The 20,093-nt window shown below is 45.1% G+C and overlaps 2 protein-coding genes across 11 annotated transcripts in view; one reads left to right on the forward strand and one right to left on the reverse strand.

Moving 5' to 3' along the window:
• Positions 1-17,156, reverse strand: part of KCNJ1 (potassium inwardly rectifying channel subfamily J member 1) — a 57,615-nt gene extending 40,459 nt beyond the window's left edge. For 4 of the 9 annotated variants that reach the window (XR_006174881.2, XR_010593322.1, XR_006174884.2 and 1 more), the window contains exon 1: positions 8,759-10,133. Coding sequence is in view for 1 of the 9 variants with exons in the window: in XM_024101903.3 (XP_023957671.2) it covers positions 8,759-9,022 (264 nt within the window). In the remaining 8 variants the exon portion in view is untranslated. Of the gene's footprint in view, positions 1-8,758; positions 10,134-15,066; positions 15,514-16,790 lie in introns of those variants that run through there. The other 5 variants (XR_010593323.1, XM_024101902.3, XM_042851959.2 and 2 more) reach the window with 4 other exon arrangements.
• The window catches only part of KCNJ5 (potassium inwardly rectifying channel subfamily J member 5), a 77,938-nt gene that overhangs the window by 8,641 nt on the left and 49,204 nt on the right, over positions 1-20,093 (forward strand). The window lies entirely within an intron of this gene.

The raw sequence follows: 20,093 nt of genomic DNA on the forward strand, positions 1-20,093 counted from the left end.
TGCAGATGTATGTATAAATGGTCTACGGCAGTAAGACTATCACAGTTATTAGTAATGAATATTCTTGCTGTGAATCCTGCAGCACAAAGTAAATGCAATCACTGCCTTCATTAGAAGTGGCAGCTTAATGACTGGAACCAAATGGACAGAATTTGACACTTCTCATAGCTGCAGACAACTCCCGAGCTGGAGGCAATTTATAGATGGTGGCATTCCTTTCTCCTCTGTGTCCCACAGGGAAAAGAGAGATCTGTGTGGGCTCCTAGAGATGGCTGGTCCTTTATCATCTCCTTATGGCTCTGTCTAGACAATCATTTGCTAGTATTCTTCAGTAAGGATGGTGTCATTGCCGATAAAGGGGTTCCATTGTTTGTTATTACACATGAGGCTAAATTAATTCCCTGGCCACACTGAAGCCCATCTGAGTTGCTGTGTCCCTTATCAGTTTAGAAACATAAAGGAACCAATAAAAGAGGCTACACTGAAACAAATGTTCTCAAAGTGTGAGATACAATGAACAGAGTGCTTCAGTTTAATTAAGTGACTAGATTTTATTTTTTTCTAGTGGTGCTGCAGCCTGAGGTGATTGATTATGCACTCCCCTACTGTACTGAAGTGTCTCCTCTGGGGTTGGCTGAAAATTTTCCATCTAAACTTTCTTAACATAATTTTTTTTAACCAAACACTTTTTTCACAAAGTACCTGCTTTATATGGGAAATTTCAAATCTTCATTAAAAAAACAAATGCCTGAAAACAAAATATTTTAGCCAAAAAATGTTTTGATTCCGCTATCCTACCATGATGCCTCCTGGGAGCTGTAGTTTGATTTCTTCATGTCCCCATTCTCCTCTATGATCTGGGCTCCCCAGCCAGATTACACCTCCCCATGATGAACCTGGCCAGAGACTCCCATAGTGGGAGACTGTGGTGCATCATGGGTGATGTAGTCCGGCAAGGAGCCTAGCTTATAGAGAATGTAAATATGAGGCACCTGAACTACAACTCCCAGGAGGCACCATGGCAGCATTTCCAAATCAAAATATTTCAGTTTTTGACTTTTTGCTGAAAAGTCACTTTTCCATGGAAAACATCAATATTTTTTTTCCTTTTCATAGACCTCTTCTGTGTGTGTGTGTGTGGGGGGCACCTTTTCTAACCATCTCTAGTCTCTTCATCTCCATGGTGCTAGGAAAAGGCACCACAGCCAAGATGAAGAGATGGGGGGAGAAAGACTCTGAAATTGGAGGACTCTCCCCTGTGTAACTGAGAGCAGAAGTCACAAATAACCCAAGAACTCAGTGAGAATTGGGGATGGAGGGGGATGGGCCGGCACAGCCCACATAAAATGCTAATGATTAAAGTCAGGAGGGAAATGCACAAAGTGCAGGTCACATGAGTCTGGTGCGTCTCTCTTTTTATTTATTTTTACTTCTCTGAAGTATTAAGAGTGAATCATTAATCCAAAATTTGGTACTGCAGAACTGACCAAAGTCACGTCTCAGTGGCTGGCTCAGTGCACTGAGGGTATATCTACACAGCAATTAAACACCCTGGCTGGCCTATGTCAGCTGACTTGGGCTGGTGGGACTTAGGCTACAGAGCTGTAAATTGCAACATAGACATTTGAGACCCCACGAGGCACGAGGGTTCCAGTCAGAGCCCAAGTTCCAGAGCCCGGGTTCCAGCCCGAACTTCTACAGGGCAATTTTACAGCCCCGCAGCCTGAGTCCGCCAAGTCTGAGTCAGCTGACACCGACCAGCCACGGATGTTTAATTGCTCCATGCACATACCCTGAGAGGGCTTCCTACAGAAACTGTTTCCTACAGAAACAGGGCTGAGAGGCAGCTGGCCTGACACCGCTAGAAAACAGCCACTGCCGGAGACCATTGCTTCTTTGAGTACAGTGACATGGTTGAGGTTGCTTCAACATCAAATCTCAAGGTACCCCAATGTTCAGGGCTACTGTGCATAGAAAAGCTTAGAGTCACGTAGAACCTCTCATCCCAAAGTGTGTTTTGAACCTAAACTGGTACAGTTACTCCATCCAATGCTGAAAAGCACCCAGCTCTGGGGTGGGGGTACAGAGCATTGGTTTAAAAGTGTGGCTCTGTTATCGCTGCTCTGTAGGGGTGTGCAAGACAGTGCAGGAAGTCCCTAGCATACCATATACTCAAAGCAACCATAACATTGCTCTCTGCACTTCCAGGTTGCAAAGAGGATGGTAGTGGAGAGGCTACTATTGCCATAGATAGGCAGACTTCTCCAGGAACCACCAGGACAGCTCTTTGAGCCTAGCCAATTCTACACCCAGTACAGAGGTGTAAGAAGTGTCACTGCTCAGCACTCGCTTGCTAGTCTAGTGCCTCCCTTCGCACCACTTTGGAACTGCAGGTATCTTCCCCCTTCTTCCCTGGCCACACAAGCATACACCATATGCTTCAGCAAATCACACAGGCATGATCTGGCCCCCGACACTCTTTAAATCCCTGAGTTCTGTCATAGTCCATCTGTCTGAGACTGAGGAAGCAGAAGAGCAGAGAGAGCCCAGCTTGCATTCTGCTGCATTGCAAATAGCTCTTCTGAAAGCTGCTGCAATATTCTAGCTGTGCAGGCCTGTGCTTGGGCTGTATTGATACGACAACTGAATATTTACAACGGTAGCTCTTTCTGACATGAATTAGCCACTGTGCTACTGGCCCCCTCTTGGGGATCCTTTCCATGCTCGCAAGCTGAGGGGTAGCCCTGGGTTGGAAACTCAACAGATGACATTCTCCAGTCGGAATCAGTATTAAGGAAGTACCTTCATGGGGTTTTAAGGGCCATATCCTGCTGCAGTCACCCTCTTTTTGTTAAATTGTAAATCCACCGTCCTGATTGTCTGTGGTTAGCAAAGATCATGTGGCACTGTCCTCAAATGTATAGGAATTAGTACTGCAGTCCTAGCTAGTGTTATGAAGGGGAAATTGTTCTGTGGATAGCGCTCTAGCCTAAGACTTGAATGATAGGGGGTCTGTTCTCTGCTGTGCTATTGACTTCCTCTGTGACCTTGAGCAGGAGTCTCTGCCTCAGTTCCCCACCTGTAAAATGGGTGATACCAGCACTGCCTACCTCATAGGAGTGTTGTGAGGAAAAGCACATTAAAGATGGTGACTACGTGCTCAGACACTGGCATATAAGTACCTTGGTAGTTGTATTCAGCTTTCTATAATTTACCCTGCAGTTTCAACTGGATATATCTTTCTTCTTCACTTCCTGTCCTAAACTGCTACCAGAAGCAATGGCCTGGGAGGCGGTAACTATTGTGTTATAATCCCGACCCTACCATTCACTTGCTGCGTGGCCTTGGGATAATCCCATCACTTTTCTGTCTCAAGTTCCCTCTCTCTCGAATGGGAATAATAATAATTTAGCTGTCTCACAGTGATACTGCAAGGGGTACTGATGTCTGTATAGTGCTTTTGATGCAACATATTGTTTTATTACTAAGTGGTATGTGTACTGTTGTTCATTGTTAACCAGTTGCCATGTTTCACCTCTGTGGCATGAGCTCTATACCCAGCTATTTAGAGTGGGTTGGGATCCTTCAGAACAAAGATGCTCTATAAATATAAGCAATTCTTATTTTTCCATACACAAAGGGCAGCCATTTATACCTTTATTTTGTATTAAGAGAGCAAAAAAACTCTGACCTTGAGGGCACTATGTGAATGTGTGTCTCCAGAGCCAGTCTATGCCACTGAGCTAGCCATAAAATGGCTGCCTGTCTCTGACTCTTTGGGTCAGGTCTGTCTTTTTGTTCTGGGTTCGTACAACACCTTGCACAAGGGAGTCATGGCCCACGACTGTGGCTCCTAGGCATGATGTTAATACAATTTAATAATAATAGTCCTTAGAGTTTTAAAGGCACAGTACACAGAAACCCACATTAATTACATAGCTAAATACAGCACAATTTCTGATCTTCAGCTGTAATATTTCAATTGTTTCTGAGTCCCCTTTGTGTTGATTTCTGATATCCTCATCAGAGTTCCCACAAAATGAATCGGCAGAGTTCTTTTCTTAATAGCTCTTCCTATTAGCTACTTCACTTTTTGTATCTTCCCCTCCCCGCCCCCCCATCCACTGACTCTCTACTGATGCTTTTGAACATACAATGGGTTGCCATCAAGTTCTTCCTTTGGTTCTTGAAACTGCGTTAGCCCAGGAACATGGCTTCCCATGGGGCAGAAACCTCAGCAGCTGGGCCGGATTTACACTTTACGCACCCTTAAACACAGCATCTTCAGCGTCCCTCCCCTCGTCTACAGCTGACCTTCGTGTTGCACACAGTTTTAGAGAAGTAAGGTGCCCCTAGAACGCTGGCGCCCCTAGACACGTACCTACTGTGCCTAATTGAAAATCCAGCCCTGCTCACAGACTATCCCTCTCATGATCTCCTTCTGAAGAACTTGGCCTTTCCCATTTGATGTACATTTAGAATTGTGCTGGCCAATTTCCAGCACGTCTCCATTGCTGACATTTCCATCCAGTACCACTCTCAGAGAGCTGATTTTTTTTAATTGACCTTTCCCCATCCCTTCCCCACTCCCCCCCAAAAAATCCCACAAGCACCAAAGTAGTTTTCATTTTTAACTTAATTCTATTCTTTTCAATTCCTTGGTCACATGATTTGTAAGTCACTGACCATGACCAAGTCAGAGTAGGTTAAAGCTGGTACCCGAATGAGTGTGAGTATCTAGGAAAAGAGTTATGGCCTCTAGTTATTTCTTGCTGTAAGTCTAAAGGTGACTAGGTCAGTGGTTCAAGCATCAACTGCTCTTGTAAATAACAGTAACTTAATCCACCTCATTCTTGAAAGGTGGTTATACAAAAACATACAGATGCTCATATATACACACACATACACACTTTTCATTTGCAGATACTCTAGGTCCTTTCTCTTCTATACAAATTCTTCCTCTTTAGGTCTCACTTTAGCATGTGTCTGGGGCTTGAGAGATTATGTACTATCTCATAGCCTCTGTGGAATGTTCCCTGGTTTTGCTAAGGTCCCAAAGACTGACCATCCCTTTTGGCAAGAGAAGCTCAGGTTGTAACAGTGCAAAGCTTATTTCACCTTTAAATTCAGTAATTTTCCATCCCTCAAACATGCACATTCGTAAGCCCACAATATGCCATGCAAAGATAAAGCCTGTCAGCTGCCTGTCAACAAATCTCTGTGCTTCTTTCCTCTGCTAAATTGGCCTGCAACCGCGCCTCTACACGACCTGCAGCTTAGGCTTGTATTTGTACAATTCCACCTTGACCACTTAGTCAACTGAGATGCAACAGTAAGAGCATCGCGGGCCAGAAGGTTGGAAGATTTCTTTTCATGTTCCAGCCAGGGGTGGCTCCAGGCACCAGCGCAGCAAGCGCGTGCCTGGGGCAGCAAGCCGTGGGGGGCGGCCTGCCGGTCGCTGAGAGGGCGGCAGTCAGGCGGCCTTCGGCAGCATGCCTGTGGGAGGTCCGCCAATCCCGTGGTTTTGGCAGTAATTTGGCGGTGGGTACGCCGAAGCCGTGGGACCGGCAGATCACCCGCAGAAACGCTGCCAAATCCGTGTGACCGCGGACCGCCCACAGGCGTGCCACCGAAGACCGCCTGACTGCCATGCTTGGGGCGGCAAAAAACGTAGAGCCGCCCCTGGTTCCAGCGCCCCACCTGCAAATGTATGTAGGGAGTCTTGGAGCAACCCACTCAGCTGCTGGCATTACAATCCAAAGCAGAGCAGTCTTTATCCTTGTCCTGCTTCCAGGACCCCTGATTTGTCATACTCAGTTATTGCCTGTACGCTCTATACTTGTCTTCCCTTATTCTTTGTCTTCTGAATTCTGCTTCACCCCCAATTGTGGGAATCACTGTTTTAATCCACATCATGCCAAGGAGAATAGTGGCTGGCACTGCTATAGTACCTTTCATAAGGGGCAGGTAGCATGGTTAGCCGTGCTTCCTAGGACTGCTAAGTCCAGGCCAGAACATGTGGAGACCCTGTGTTGTGACAGTAGAGCCTGATTTCCGAAGTGTAGACTTCTGACTTCAACTGGGGTGATAAGTACTCCACACTTCTGCAAACGCCATCCCCTTCTGCGGCCCAGGCTGGTATAGTCAGGCTGTGAGCCAAAGGGTCCATCTATATCCTGCAGCCTCATTAAAGAATCCCCTTGCTATTTGTTACAACCAAATCCTGTTTCTCCTCTACAATAAAGAACAGGATGGGGTACTAAACTATTAATGAATTAAGCCTCACAATAGGCCCATGTCTGTCTAATCTGTCATCCTGGCCTTCTATAATTTGACCCCTCCTCCAGGAAGCAAATGTCTTTATTACAGGAAATCAATATTATTCACTGGAATTCACCCCTCTCGGAATCCAGGGTGTCCCTGCTTAATGTCTGGTGTCTGTTTCTTAAGGGCTTTCAGGTACACCTGCCCAACTCCCTTTGAAGACTAGTGGAGTGCTATGTGCAGATCTAAATGCAGAACTTGGCCCTCTGTTCTTGAAATGTGTGTTAAATTTTCACCAGCAGAGCAGCTTCCATTCCAGTCCTTCAGACACCTTTTGTATTACTAATTATTTGTCTCAGGGTAATTGACTTGCAAGACATTCCTGGCTTTCAATTTGCATTGAGTGAATTATTGACCTGTCACCTGGGTCAGCGATGTGAAGAGGCATATGAACAAGCTGAATGCAAAAAAGATGCTTTGCATTCCCCATAGCAGATGTAGCTATTAGTGCATTGTGCAGCAACGTTAAGTTCTTGCTCAATTTTAATTTAAAAATATATGGCCAAATTCATCCTTGGTGTAACCTTGCTGTAGACCACTGAGTTTTACCAAGCATGGATTTGCCCCTGTAGGCTGCTTTAAAATCTCTCCCATGCTAAGTCCTGATATGCTCATTTCCAGAATTTTTACAGCTGACTTGAAATCAAACCCATTAGAAAATCAAACCCAAATAACTGGACCTGTTATCAAGGTGAGCAAGCAATATCCAGCACAGCTTTTTTCTTTGCTATTCCATAACAAACAAAAAACTTACTGAGCATGGTCTGTCTCAACCCATACACAAAAACATCTTCCTCTAGCAAGAAGGCATCTTCCTGTAGGCCTTGGGGAACAACAAAGTCTAACAATAAAGCATTGCCTTGGGAGTCACATGATCTGAAGTCAATTGCTGACTCTGCCACAGACTTTCTGTGTGACCTTGAGCAAGTCACTTCTCTTTTCTGTGCCTCAGTTTCCCAATCTGTAATATGGCAATAATTACATCAGGGGAGTTAGGAGGATATGTTCATTACTGCTTATAAAAGGCTCAGAGATCCTCACATGGAAGGTTGCTGTGGAGAGGCAAAATACTATTGGTCTGGGAACTGCCATAGTTCTAGTGACGCTCAGACACTATGAAAATACCTAGACAGAAAGACCCTTGTCTAAAATCTCAACACAAACTTGTACAGTCCCCAGAGGGAAGAAAATCTGCTGTGTCCCTAACTAATATCTTAACACCCAGCAAAACAAATACAGATGAGAATACACAATGGTTTGGGGGGAAAGGGATTGTAGAGCTGCACTAATAGTAAGTTGAGTTGCAGATAGTTTCACAAATAAAAGGGTTGAACTAGATTCAGTATGATCACATTATATTTATCATTCATATTACTGAGATCAGGGCCTAGCTGCATATTTAGGCACCTAAATCCCTTTTAAAAAGTGGCCTGTAGAGATCAAGCCCCTAAGTCCCAGTTTCAAATGAAACTTCAGCATTTAAGAGTCTAAATCAGTGGGACTTAGGCATCTAAGTCTCTTACTTGCTTTTGAACATATTACCGTAAAAGACTTGTCCAAGTTCACACACAATTCAAGTCTGTGGCAGAACCAGGAAATGAATCCAGATTTTCTGGGTCCCAGTCAAATATCTTAAGCACAAGATCCTCTATCTCCCATATTTGTTCTTTGCAAGCATTTGAATGACCACCCAGTAGCTTTGAAAATGTCCATGAATCTCAAAAGTTGCACAAATGATAATTTATCTGAAAATTCATATTTATTGTTCTTCTGTTTGGGGGTGGGGGGGGACCCTTCAGTCATCTGATCAGGGAGCAGAAACAATAGCATGTGAGCAATCAATTCTATAACATACAAATAGCAAATCCAAGAGCCACTCAGGGTCTGAACATTCACTGTCCAGATTGTTTGTTCTGAATAACAAATTACTTTTGAAGACCAGGATGGGCTCATGGGCAGCTTTGTTAACCAGAAAAGGGGCTATATTTTGAAATGAATAATATTTATACTGGTGAGCACAGGCTGTTTTGTGGACAGCATGGAACCACAATACAGAAAGCATTAGGGACATGCTTGTACCACACCTTCCCTGAGACAGGGGGTGGCACACACAATGTTCTCTCATGGGGGGAGTGGGGGAGGGGGGGCTTTGCTTTGTTGTTCCTTTGTTTCTCATCACATAAGGAAACCTAAAACTAAGCACCTTCTACAAGCTGCCGAGTTCCCTCCACTCCTATTGGAGTCAAGAGTCCTGAAGCTGCACACAGCATTCTGCAGGGGGCACTCAACATCTTGCAGGTTCAGGTGCAAGGTGCTGTTCAGTTAGGGAGTTCTTTTACGACCTCAAAAGGTGATCAGCTCGCAGACAGATCCATAGGCTCCATCACACTTAGTCTTGTGGGCTGCCCTGTTGCCGCAGAATATCAGGACTTACCAGCGTATTTGTGGGAGTGACTACCTGGTTTACACAGAGGGCAGCTCCATCAGGCGTCTTGGTTGTCAAGAAATATGAGCATGAACTCCCAGGGCTATGGTAAATTGCATCTCTCCTCAAACGGTCAAGGACAAACGACAGATCTGGATGGAGCTGGAAACTGGCAAGTAACTTAATCAGGGGAAATGAAGCATGAGAGCCTCTTTCCTCCCGCCTACCTCGTTCTCCCCCCCTCAGCGGGGTCTGAAGGCCAGGGACGGTCATCTGGTTAGTCCATGCAAGTCAAAGCTCAATAAGCACCTTGCAAGTTTCTGAAAACAAGGTTAGCCTGTTGCTGGTAGGAATGCAGGGTTTGCACTTAAATACTAGAGGCTGGACTAAGTGAATTGATGCCAAGATAAATACTGCTGAGATGTAGAACACCAGGGAGTGAGGGGGAGGAGGCAGTGGTCCAGATAAATTGTAGTATCTAGGGATGATTTCCATGGTAGTTAGATGATAAGCACCTTGGGGTAGGGCTGTCTGTAAAGCTCTGTGCACTATTAATAATAATTCTAATGGGGCAGGAGCTGCATCTTTCTGCAAGTGCAGAAGGCCCCATTAGCAGTGTAAGAAGCATGGTAAAGGGTAGGATCTGGGAGCCCATGAACAGAGATTTCAGACGCCTTGCATCCCTGGAGCATCTACATATGCATCACAATGAGAGGATGCTTTGGGAGGCCGGAGCAGAACATGTGGTCAACCACCTGCTTGGAGAGAGGACACACCCCAGAGGAGCTATTTGACAAGTCCATCTCTCTCACCATCACAGAACTTCTTTGCTTCCTGCTGAATTTGTTGGGCGTGCTGTGCATGAAGTGGCTGCAGATTTGATCACAATGGTAAAAACTAGTAGGATTGAACTAGAATCCCCGCATCTGAACCAGCTTGAACATTTGTAATTCAGGTCTTGTCTAGGCTGGAAGACTCTATGGTGAATGAAGAACCAGTGAAATAACATTAAAAAAAACCCAAGAGTGAAAATTTGAGCCACTGAGAAAGGAAGTGATCTTTAGACTCGCGCTGGGGCTGATTCACAACTATTACCCCAATTTTAACCAGTATAACTCTTGAAACCAGCGGAGTGACACCTGCATTAAACTGGGATAATGAAGCAGTGAACCAGCTCTTTGCTGACATCTCATTAACTTCAGTCACTAATTCATATTTTTGGAGAAAAGAAGCCTTTGTTAAAGAATCCAGGCTCCAACCCATTCAATTAAGGTGTGGGAGCTCACAATAAACTTCCCCGATACCCCCAGAAAGTCCTCCAGAGAGACCAATCTTGATGTGCCTGATAATTCTAAGGTACAAACCAAGCAGGAAACAGAAACATTTAGGTAAATAAAAACATCTTTGGCTAGAAAAGAGCACACATTCAGAGTAAAAAAAAAAAAAAAAAAACTTTGTAGCTCACCCTACAAGCTGTCATGTAATCAGTCAGACCTGTCCCTGACCCAATACATGTTAGTTACCTTGTCTGTTTCTTTTCTATGGATGTTTACATGCAGGATAACAATATTTGATAAACATCCAGGTGCTACAAAGATAATAATCAATCAAAGCTTGTGGATAGCATCAACCACAAAACAGAAAAGCTTTGCTCTTGGGTGCCTATTATTTTTATTGTTTACATTTCATAAGCACACGAGATGCTTCTGTCAATGAGGAATTCTCCCCTGCCACTCTTACCTCTATATCAGTCATACTCAGACCTCAGTGGGTCAGGAGCCAAATTAGCGATCAACATTACCCAAAAGAGCCACCGTAGTGTGAATTCATTGTTTCATTTATTATTTTATATGTATGTATAGCTTTGTTCTCCCCTGTTTAAAGCCAACGCCATTATCTAGATGAGGGGTCGGCAACGTTTGGCACGCAGCTCGCCAGGATAAGCACCCTGATGGGCTGGGCCAGTTTATTTACCTGCTGACGCGGCAGGTTCGGCCGATCGCGGCCCCCACTGGCCGTGGTGCGCCGTCCCGAGCCAATGGGGGTGGTGGGAAGCGGCGCAGGCGAGGGATGTGCTGGCTGTGGCTTCCCGCCACCCCCATTGGCCCGGGACGGCGAACCGCGGCCAGTGGGGGCCACGATCAGCCGAACCTGGCGCGTCAGCAGGTAAATAAACTGGCCTGGCCCGCCAGGGTGCTTACCCTGGCGAGCCGCGTGCCAAACGTTGCTGACCCCTGATCTAGATCCTGCAGAAGGCAGGCTTCTATCTCATCTGTGTTAGGGGATTCTATAGGACTCAATATCGAAGTATTAAAAGAAAGGAGGTAAATTAGAGCTGCACAGTGAGGCCCATCATGGACTTAATGGAGTTTCCAGCCTCCCTGGCTGCAAGAGATTCTTCTCTGAGGTATTTACTATGTTTCATATCTAAGACCCTTCAGCTGCAGTGGAAAATGCTTCCATTTTAGGTTCATCTAACTCAATGGTTCTCAACCTTTTCCAAAGTGTGACCCTCTTTCCCATACCTAGACCTCCTTCCCATCTAGCCAGGATCTAGTTCCTCCCAAAATAAATACAGTCAAAGCAGGGTGGTCATGACCGTAATACCTGTTCATGACCCCTCTAGAGTTCATGACTCCTAAGCTGAAAGCCCCTGATGTGGTTTCCTCAATAGCACATTCAAAACCCTCTTATCTGTGATGCTTTGTCTTCTGCTCCATGCCATTTGTCTTGGGTTTTGTTCATGGCATAGTCTAGGAGGAGAAATGAAGCCATCTTGATGGGTCATAGGTGGAGATGTGGTTGCTGATGTAGCTAGGTCCTGACCCATTGATGGCTCTGAAGATCAGGACCAGGGCCTTGAATCGGCAAAGTAAGAGGGTAGAATCCATTAGAGGATGCAAGGCACAGGTACTATAAGCTGCAGCAATACAGTCTGGAAGTGGCAAATATATGGATTGTTGTAGCTAGGTCTTCGTTCAGGAGGAAGGGGCAAAACCTCATAGGCAGCGGCAGGCTTTGCTCACCACTGTCACACCCTGATCATCCAGGGTTAGTTACAGATCTGGAAGGATCCTGACACTCTGCCCTTGTTTGCCTAAAGTCTCGTCTAGTCCTTCAAAATGTTGCCAGAGCGAGGAATCAAACCTAGATCTCCTGAGTTTCAATCCAGTGCTTCATCACAAGGTTTGACTGCTCCATTTATCTTCTTTGTCCAGCCCCATCACTGGGAATTCTTTCATGTTTCTCCTTATGCTTGGAACAGACTCTCATCACACGTGCTCTGTCTCCTCTGGAAAAATATTCCTAAAGACTTACCTATTCCCCAAAGAACATGAGCTCCAAAGACCACACTGCACTCTGGGGCTGATCTTGTCACCGCTGAAGTCAGCTCGTCTGTAATAATGTTGTTACAGGTGCAACAAACAAACTTCAGCCATTTAGATTTGCTGGGGACTCAGGTGTTGCCCCCTGCTGTGGAGGTAGATAATTGATCCAATGGGATATGGAAGGTTCTCACACAGCCTAGCAGCAAAATTCTTGGATGTCCAGAGAAGGAAGGGAATTTTGGAAGTAGGCTGGAATCCAACACAAGAAAATTCTTGGCTGTCCAGAGAAGGAAGAGAATTTTGGAAGTAGGCTGGAATCCAACACAAGTAAATCCTTGGAATGGAATTGTTGCCTGCTGGTATCTTACTGCACTCTACACTAGTGTTGAAATATTTTATACTGTGAAGCTCTCTGTCCAGTGCCTGGGACAGAAACTGGAAAAATGGGATCACCCCACCAGCAACAGCCCAGATGGTGTCTCTTTCTGGGAATTCCGGAGGGGTGTTGCAGGGGCCAGATTTTCAGCTGATATAAATCAACATCGTTCCAATGTCCGCACACATATACACCAGCTGGGGACCTGGATGAAGAGCTTTACAAATCACTCAGCCATTCCAAAGCTGTGATCTGTCCGATCTTGCACAAGAGCAGGAAAAACTCTTTGTTAAGAACAAGAGAGGGACATGCACGCCCAGTCCAAAGCAAACCCCGTCTGGCAGTTCTGAGCTTCTTATCAGAAATAAAGGACACCCCCATGAGCAACGATTATGAAATCCATTCAAAGAGTATCCACTAGCCCCCATCCTCTCCCTTTTCTCATTCAAATTCTGAGCCAGGCTTAGGTTAAAAATGTATATTTGTTTTTACAAGGCAACGTTCCAGGGACTTTCAAGATTCTTTCAAAGCATTTCAGAACAAGATTTTTATCTGGCTACTGTTGCTTTCTGACTTCTTTTAATCAAAATTGGTTTTAGATAAAATCTTATCAGACGCAACAGTAATAATTGGCTCTTGTACAGAGCATTTCATTCATCTGCCTCAATGCAATGTAAAAAGCAAAATCAGTGTCATCAGCCCCTTTTTAAAGATGGGGAAACCGAGGCATGGAGCAGCAAAATGGCTTAATCAGAGCCACACAGCAGGTCAGTGTCAGAGAAAGGAAAGATATCCAGGTCTCCCAGTCCAATACTCTGCGAAGGCATCATTCTCATTTAAAATAAGGTTCCTTTGCATCACTCTAGACTAAATGTGACAGGTTTCAGAGTGGGAACTGTGTTATAATTTACCTTCCCTTCAAGACCCTCTTTACACTGCAGAGTGGTGTAAAGGGACCTTTGTGGAAATGAGAATCAGGCCCTAAGTGGTTTTTTTTTTTTTTTAATAATAAACTGAACCTTGTCTCTCACTCTTTTTTATGGTTTTGTGATATTTAGGCACAACCAAACACTGTGTGTGATGACCACAAACTATATGTCACTTGGATTTCATGGGTCATTTTGTATTTGTTCAGGATAGAAATTAAAAAGAAAACAGTTGTGTTCATTAGCACGTAAGTGCTTTGAGAGAAGGTTTGGTCATTGGGAATAGAAGAGGTTTCATAAGAGAGACGTGGTACAGAGGATAAAGCAACATGGTATTAGCAAACACAAGCTTTCCGAACTGGTTTTTTTTGTAAGTGTGTATAAAAATATTATACAAGATCTTTAACATGGCTAGAAATTGGTAGCTTGACAATTAGTGTCTCTTGGGATTCTGGTGATATTGCAAATTAGGAGTCAGTTAGGAGTTTCAAAGGATGCCTATTACCTTTGCAGAGTTTTCAAGTTGTCACTTGGTTATTTTCTAACAGAACTTTTAGTAGAAGGGATGTTTTATTCTTTCTCTGGTGGAATGTCACCATGCAAAGAAAGATCCTTTGGTTTCTTTCCATCTTCCAGTAAGAACTCTGCCCTTTTATGTTGCTTTTCATCAAAGGCTCTCAAGGAATGTTACAAATATTTCATTAAAGGGTCACCTTAAACTGGAATTTTAAAAAAATATTTTTTTTTAAATTACCAGCTTCTGACAAAGCACTCTTTAAACAGGATGTCCTGCTTTCTAAATTCATTTTTAACATGTATAGATATTTTTCTGCCTCCCTGCTGATATTTATAAAGCTCCTTTCAGCTGTGGAAAAGTAACTGACTCTATCCAGGGATCAAAGAAACTGACTATACACAAGGTGCTGTCATAGGCACAAAATGGAACAAGTAGAGAATTAAAGGGTTTTCTTCAATTTCTTTCAGTTTTAGTAATTCATCTATATTACATACCCAACCACTCTAGTATCTGAGCACCTCAGTCTCTAATGTATTTATCCTCACTGCACCCTGTCAGGTAAAGCAGTGTCATTATTCTCTTTGTACAGATGGAGAACTAAGGCATGGAGAGCCTAAGTGACTTGCCCAAAATCACACCGGAAGCCTGTGGCAGAACAGGAAATTGTAGCCAGGTCTCCCAAATCTCAGGCTAGTGCCCTGACTAGTGGATCATCCTGCCTCTCTAATCTTAGTAATTTTAGATGTTTACATGTAACTAAAATAGGTGCAAAATGTTCGTGTTGATAGCACCTTGTTAAGCCCTGCAGCACCACTGTGTTTTATACCTATTTCACAGATGTGTAAACTGAGGCAGAGGGAGCTTTAGTGAATTGCTAAAGTCCCAGAGTAAGTCAGGAGGCAAACCAAGACTAGAACCCAGATGTTCTGACTCCAGGTCTCCTGTTTCAGTCATTAGGCTGCACTTTGACCTTAAGGAGGTGGGAGGACATAAGGCACAAAGGATGCAGTCCGCACGTTGCACTTAGGGTGCATCTGGATGGTACACTATGGCTAATTGTACCCATACATGAACCTAGAAATGGCTGGGCAAGCCCCTCTGGAACTGAGGTGGGTAAAGATTCATCTCCATCAGCTTTCAAGAAGACAACCTGGAATTTCACCCCTTACCTTGTTTGCTAAGCAGTAAGAATGGCCACAGAAGAGCGAAAAGGCTGCCCTGCTTCTTGCACAGTGAGTAACTCGCAATATCCCTGGAGCTGTAGGTTTCTTCAGTGCTTTGGTCCTGCAGGTCCTGTATCAGATGGAAGAGAGCTCAAGGTCTCCTTTGGTATTTATGTGTCACTGTGTCAGCTCAAACTGGTTGACAGCTCATCTATATGCAGTGGCACATTAAGGCTGTGCTTTACTTTATAAACTCTGCTAGAAAGGCACAGCAGTGGCGGCTAAATGGTTTAGATATAGCAGAGGTGTCGAGCTGGCAAAGCAAACTAAAGGAACCTGTGCAGAAGGACCTCTGAGGGCTGAAAGAAGGTGCAAGCCACCCCCTGCAAGCCTCCCTCCCCTGCACCCTCAGGATAATCACAGTGGAAATTGCTCCGCACTTGTTAGAATCAAGTGACCTATGTTACTTATGGGCTCAGCACGTTAAGGAATAGCCAGGGATCTCCTGACACCTGCCTCTTTTCTGGGCAGGGCTGCTCGCACTCTGCATGGTTCATATCATCTGCTCTGTGGGGTAATGGGGACATCTCTGTCCTCCCCTCCTGATCCCTGACTAGGACTTGGGGACAAACAAAGGAGATGCCATCCCCAGCACATCCTTACATTGAGCCCAGTGCATCCTGGGAGAGGACTCTGGGAGTTTGATTATTGCTGGGCGATTGCTGTCATTGCCATGCAGGGCAGACATAGTCACTGGAGCTCATAGTAATGTACCTCTCCAGTGTTTCTCGTTGCTTTGGTTTAAGGAGCTCCCAATCCCCTTGGTCCTAACATGGATTAAAGGAACTGAAATACTCTCAGGGGTTGGCAGCTGACCAAGCCTTGCAGACTCAGTTGTAATTTCTGGTTAGACAGCAATCTGATCTCCAAGAAGAAGCTTCCCATCTGAACACCCAGGTTACCCATCATTCATGGGTCTATGGAACTCAGAGCTTCAAGCAAACTGAGAGAGACAGTCAAGCATCGCCTCCTGCAAGGTCTGGACAGTCATGCTGGAGAAGATATTTCCCCTCTTGTTAGGACTCTTTGATGGAGTGGCAGTGCGGCATCCGTGGTTGGTGGCTATTTCCCAGCGGCTGGTGTACAACAGCATAATGGAACTACAGATTTGAAGGGCCAAATCCTACTCCTGTTGAAGCCAATGAGAGTTCTGCCACTCGCTTTAGTGAAAGAAGCATCTGCCCCAAACTGTTCTGAAGAGGGAAGAGCACCAATATAAAGGCTTACCCATTCTTATTGGTCATCCCCTTGTCTTACTGGCTCAGTCATTAATAATCGATCTAATAACACTTTTATGCAGCACTTTTCAACTTCAACACATGCTAATCCATCAGCTACTCCTCCCAACACCCCTCTGAGGCAGGTAAATAAATTCTCAGGCAGGGGTCCAAGTAGGGCTCTCTCTGCTCCCCAGTTTCTTTCAATAGGTGGGTCTCCTTGAGTGCTAGTGCTCCAGAAAGGTGCTGCCACTATGGCCCTGGAAAGAGGCATCTGGATGGATTTCTCAAGGAAAGCCCAGTCTACCCAATGCAAAAGGAAAGCCAAATACCCTGGGATATTGTTCAGAGTAGTTAGCCCAATAGAAAATACATGTGGAGGAAGCTGCCATTACCTCTGTGTGGAAGGCTTCCAGGAATCAGAGGGTTGTGTAAGATAAAGCTGCAACGTACCTTGCATGTTCAGTCTCCCATGGTGTTGAATGTCTCTCAGAGAACAAACCACAGTGAGTACCCTTCTTTCAGTTGGTCATCTCCCCTCTCTGTGCTGTTCCTGGTACAAGCTTTGCAGCTGAGCTCCAAAATAAGAGATGCCCCCCATAAACACAGAAACTAAAAAAAGAGCAAAAGAGGCCTCCTGAGTGGTCTTTTCAGCAACCCTATCAACTACCAGCTGTCTCATGGTCCCATCTAGCTCACAGTAGCTGTGGTGAAAGCTCCTTTCTCATGGGTCCATAAGCTTAATACCCTCAGTCAATAGCCTGTTTGGTTGGCCCAATTGTTTTTTCTGCCCCATTGACTGGCATTCCAGCACCATCAAGCAAGGTGGTGGAGTCATCTGCAGTTTGTCATGTGCTTTTCCACAGGCTAGATAGCCAATAGGTGCACATGACACATTTCAAGCCATGTGATTTCACTGCTGGGGCCACCTGATTAATTCTTAAAGGAAGAAAATTGCAAGTGAAGTGTAATACCAACAAAAGGTGCCTGGTTGACAGCCCCTGAGACCAGAGCCCTCTGTTTCTCCATAGAATAGCGTGGAAAGCCTCAACTCCAAACTTGCTTCCTTTCAACAAAGAATCTGAGGACTGACCATGTCTGGCCACTAAACTCTTCTCTCATCCTAAAATCCCTCAGTGCCTGACTCATCCCGATATCACTCTCCAAGTCGGAGGTTGAGGCATAGTAGGATAAGAGGACAGTGTAGAGGCTGTATCTGATCAGTCCTTGGCCTCTCTTCAGGTGAGGAGCCAATTAATGCCAGTTATAGTGGCGTTAACTTTTCAATGTGGACGCCCGTCAACTGGGAACTAGACTGAGATCCACCAGTAGATTTCATATGTGCCACCAACTCAACCATAAGTAGCAGAGGCTGGAAGGATAATTGATAGGGTGTTGGTGGCTCATCAATCAGGGACAATCCCATGAAGGGGAATTTGGAAGTCCCAAAATGAGAAGAACATAGTCATGCATAGACCATCCTTCTCTGGTGTCTAGGTGTCTTTAGGGTATGCATTCATGTAGTGCTCTGCAAATTCTTCCTGATACCTCTCAGAACAGAGACTTGCAGACAAGAAGAACATTGCTGTGGGGGGGAGGTTTCCTGTAACCGGATAGCCCAATACTTCCCCCATGGCAAGCCCTCAGGGTGATATACCTGCAGTGAAAATGCCACATTGAGAAGAAGTTGTCTGTTGTGTGACTCAGACAGCAGGGGAAACAAAGCCGAATTCTCACTGGAAGGAGTAAAGCTCATTACTTTAGTCGATTTTAGCAGCTTTGGCCAGATCAGTGACCAGGGATTGTTACAAAGTGAGAGGGGCAGGAAAGGTGACTGCCAGAGTTGCTTGGTTCACCAGAAAATGTAGGGCACTGGTGGGCCATGCCAAGAGCAGTTCCTCCTTCCACTCACTGTAAGCTGGGTGGATTAATGAATAATACTTGGCTACCCGTGATCCAGCCCCTACAGGGTGATGGAGCAATGAATCTGAATTAGAGCAGTGAGCAGCACAGCTGATTGCAACCTGTGGTAGGACCTGGGAGCGGAGTGGATTGGCAAAGAGTCCATGGCAGAACAGGGAAATGGAACCCAGGAGTCCTGAATCCCCTTCCCCTGTTCTAATTATCGGACAACACAGCCCTCATTCTGTGTGTTAATATAAGCATACAATAGAAGGCAAGAGGAAGGGGAAAGTACGATACTTCCTCTGTAGCCTTTCATTGGCAGCAAGTGGGATTTTCTTGTATTGACAGCTGTGGACAGATCAGCCGCACAGCCCTGCTACTTTCCCAGTTCAGTCCTAAGCAAAGCGGTACAGACTCTGGGTTGCAGGTGTCCCATTTGTCCAAGGCTGCCACGCCTAGGGCTGATATTACAAACCCACAGAGTTTAGATCTGACTCCAGCCTTCTCCAAGGTAGGTGTTTGGATCCGTGGTTTTGGTTTGATAGCTGAAGAAATGAGCCAACCATGACATTTGGGGATGTTTAGACTGCACAGTCCAAATCTCCAGCTAGTGTAACTCAACACAGCTCCACTTTACCCCAACTGAAGTTCTGGATTTAGGTTTTGATATGGGTTCATCTCTGGTCAAGTCCGGCTTCCGTGAGAGACATAGGAGTTCACATCCTTCATTTCTTTTTGAAGGGCTTAAAGTCAGCAATGAGTTACAGCCCAGTGACTATGCATATTAACTGGGTACAAGTACAAACCATCTGTTTCTTACAGTACATACCATCCCGTAACAAACCTCCTGAGCTGAGACAGATTAAAACGACACCAAGCCCCCAAAGAAGGGCGTGTTTCATCTCAGACGCTGCATTTTCCTCCTTCCCCTCTGCTGCCTTCCCATATACCCACACACAGACAAAGAGGAATAGATTTTGATAGCTAGCAGAAGTTTAAGTCATAGTAGATGGTATAAGAATGATCTAAACTTGGTAATATTCAGCAGTAAGTGTCAGTAAGTTCTATGGCCTGTGTTATGCAGGAGGTCAGACCAGATGATCACAATGGTCCCCATCTGGCTTTATAAAGCTACAGATGAATCTGTTCCTGGCTCTATCACTGAGCTTGATCAAGTCACGTTAACGCTCTGTGCCTCAGTTTCCCCATCTGTAAACTTGAGATCATAACCCACTTTTTCAAAGTCCTTGCAGAGCTGGGAATGAAAAACTCCACCTAAGTTCAGTGCAAAGTATTATTCGTCTCACTGCAGCCATCTGTCATTTTACAATTCTTTCAAAGCAGCTGACAGTAGGCTGGATTGTCATGGTTGTCCATCTGAAAGTTCTGAATGGATCGAATTCGGGGCAGGGCCTTTTGAATCAGGGGTTCACCTCCCTGCGGATGCCCCCAAGTGTGTCTGTTTTTGTCTTCAAGGCCTCTCTTTTCAGCTCAGCCCACTGTTGACCATTTTGACCTTCCCTTTTCACCAGCTCTTACTTTGGGGATTCATTCCATTCTCTGCCTGTTGTCCTGCTAGCTTTCGTAGAGCGGCTGCATCTTTTGTGCTGTTAGACCCAGACTTTGGAGAGGTGGGGAGTTATTAGCAGTATTATTAGCATTTCCTATTAGCAATATTATTTTTACTTTGGACAACATCCCAGTTGCCTAGAAACAGCATTAATAAAGCAGAATCCTTCCCCAGGGTAGATTGCTAAATTATGCTTCTCACAGGGCCTTTCATCTGAGGATCTCAAAGTACTTTCTCACCATTAATAAATGAAACTCCTTCGTGCCCCAAGGAGGTGGGGG

This window comes from Chrysemys picta, chromosome 16 (assembly GCF_011386835.1).
Source record: "Chrysemys picta bellii isolate R12L10 chromosome 16, ASM1138683v2, whole genome shotgun sequence".
NCBI lineage: Eukaryota > Metazoa > Chordata > Testudines > Emydidae > Chrysemys > Chrysemys picta.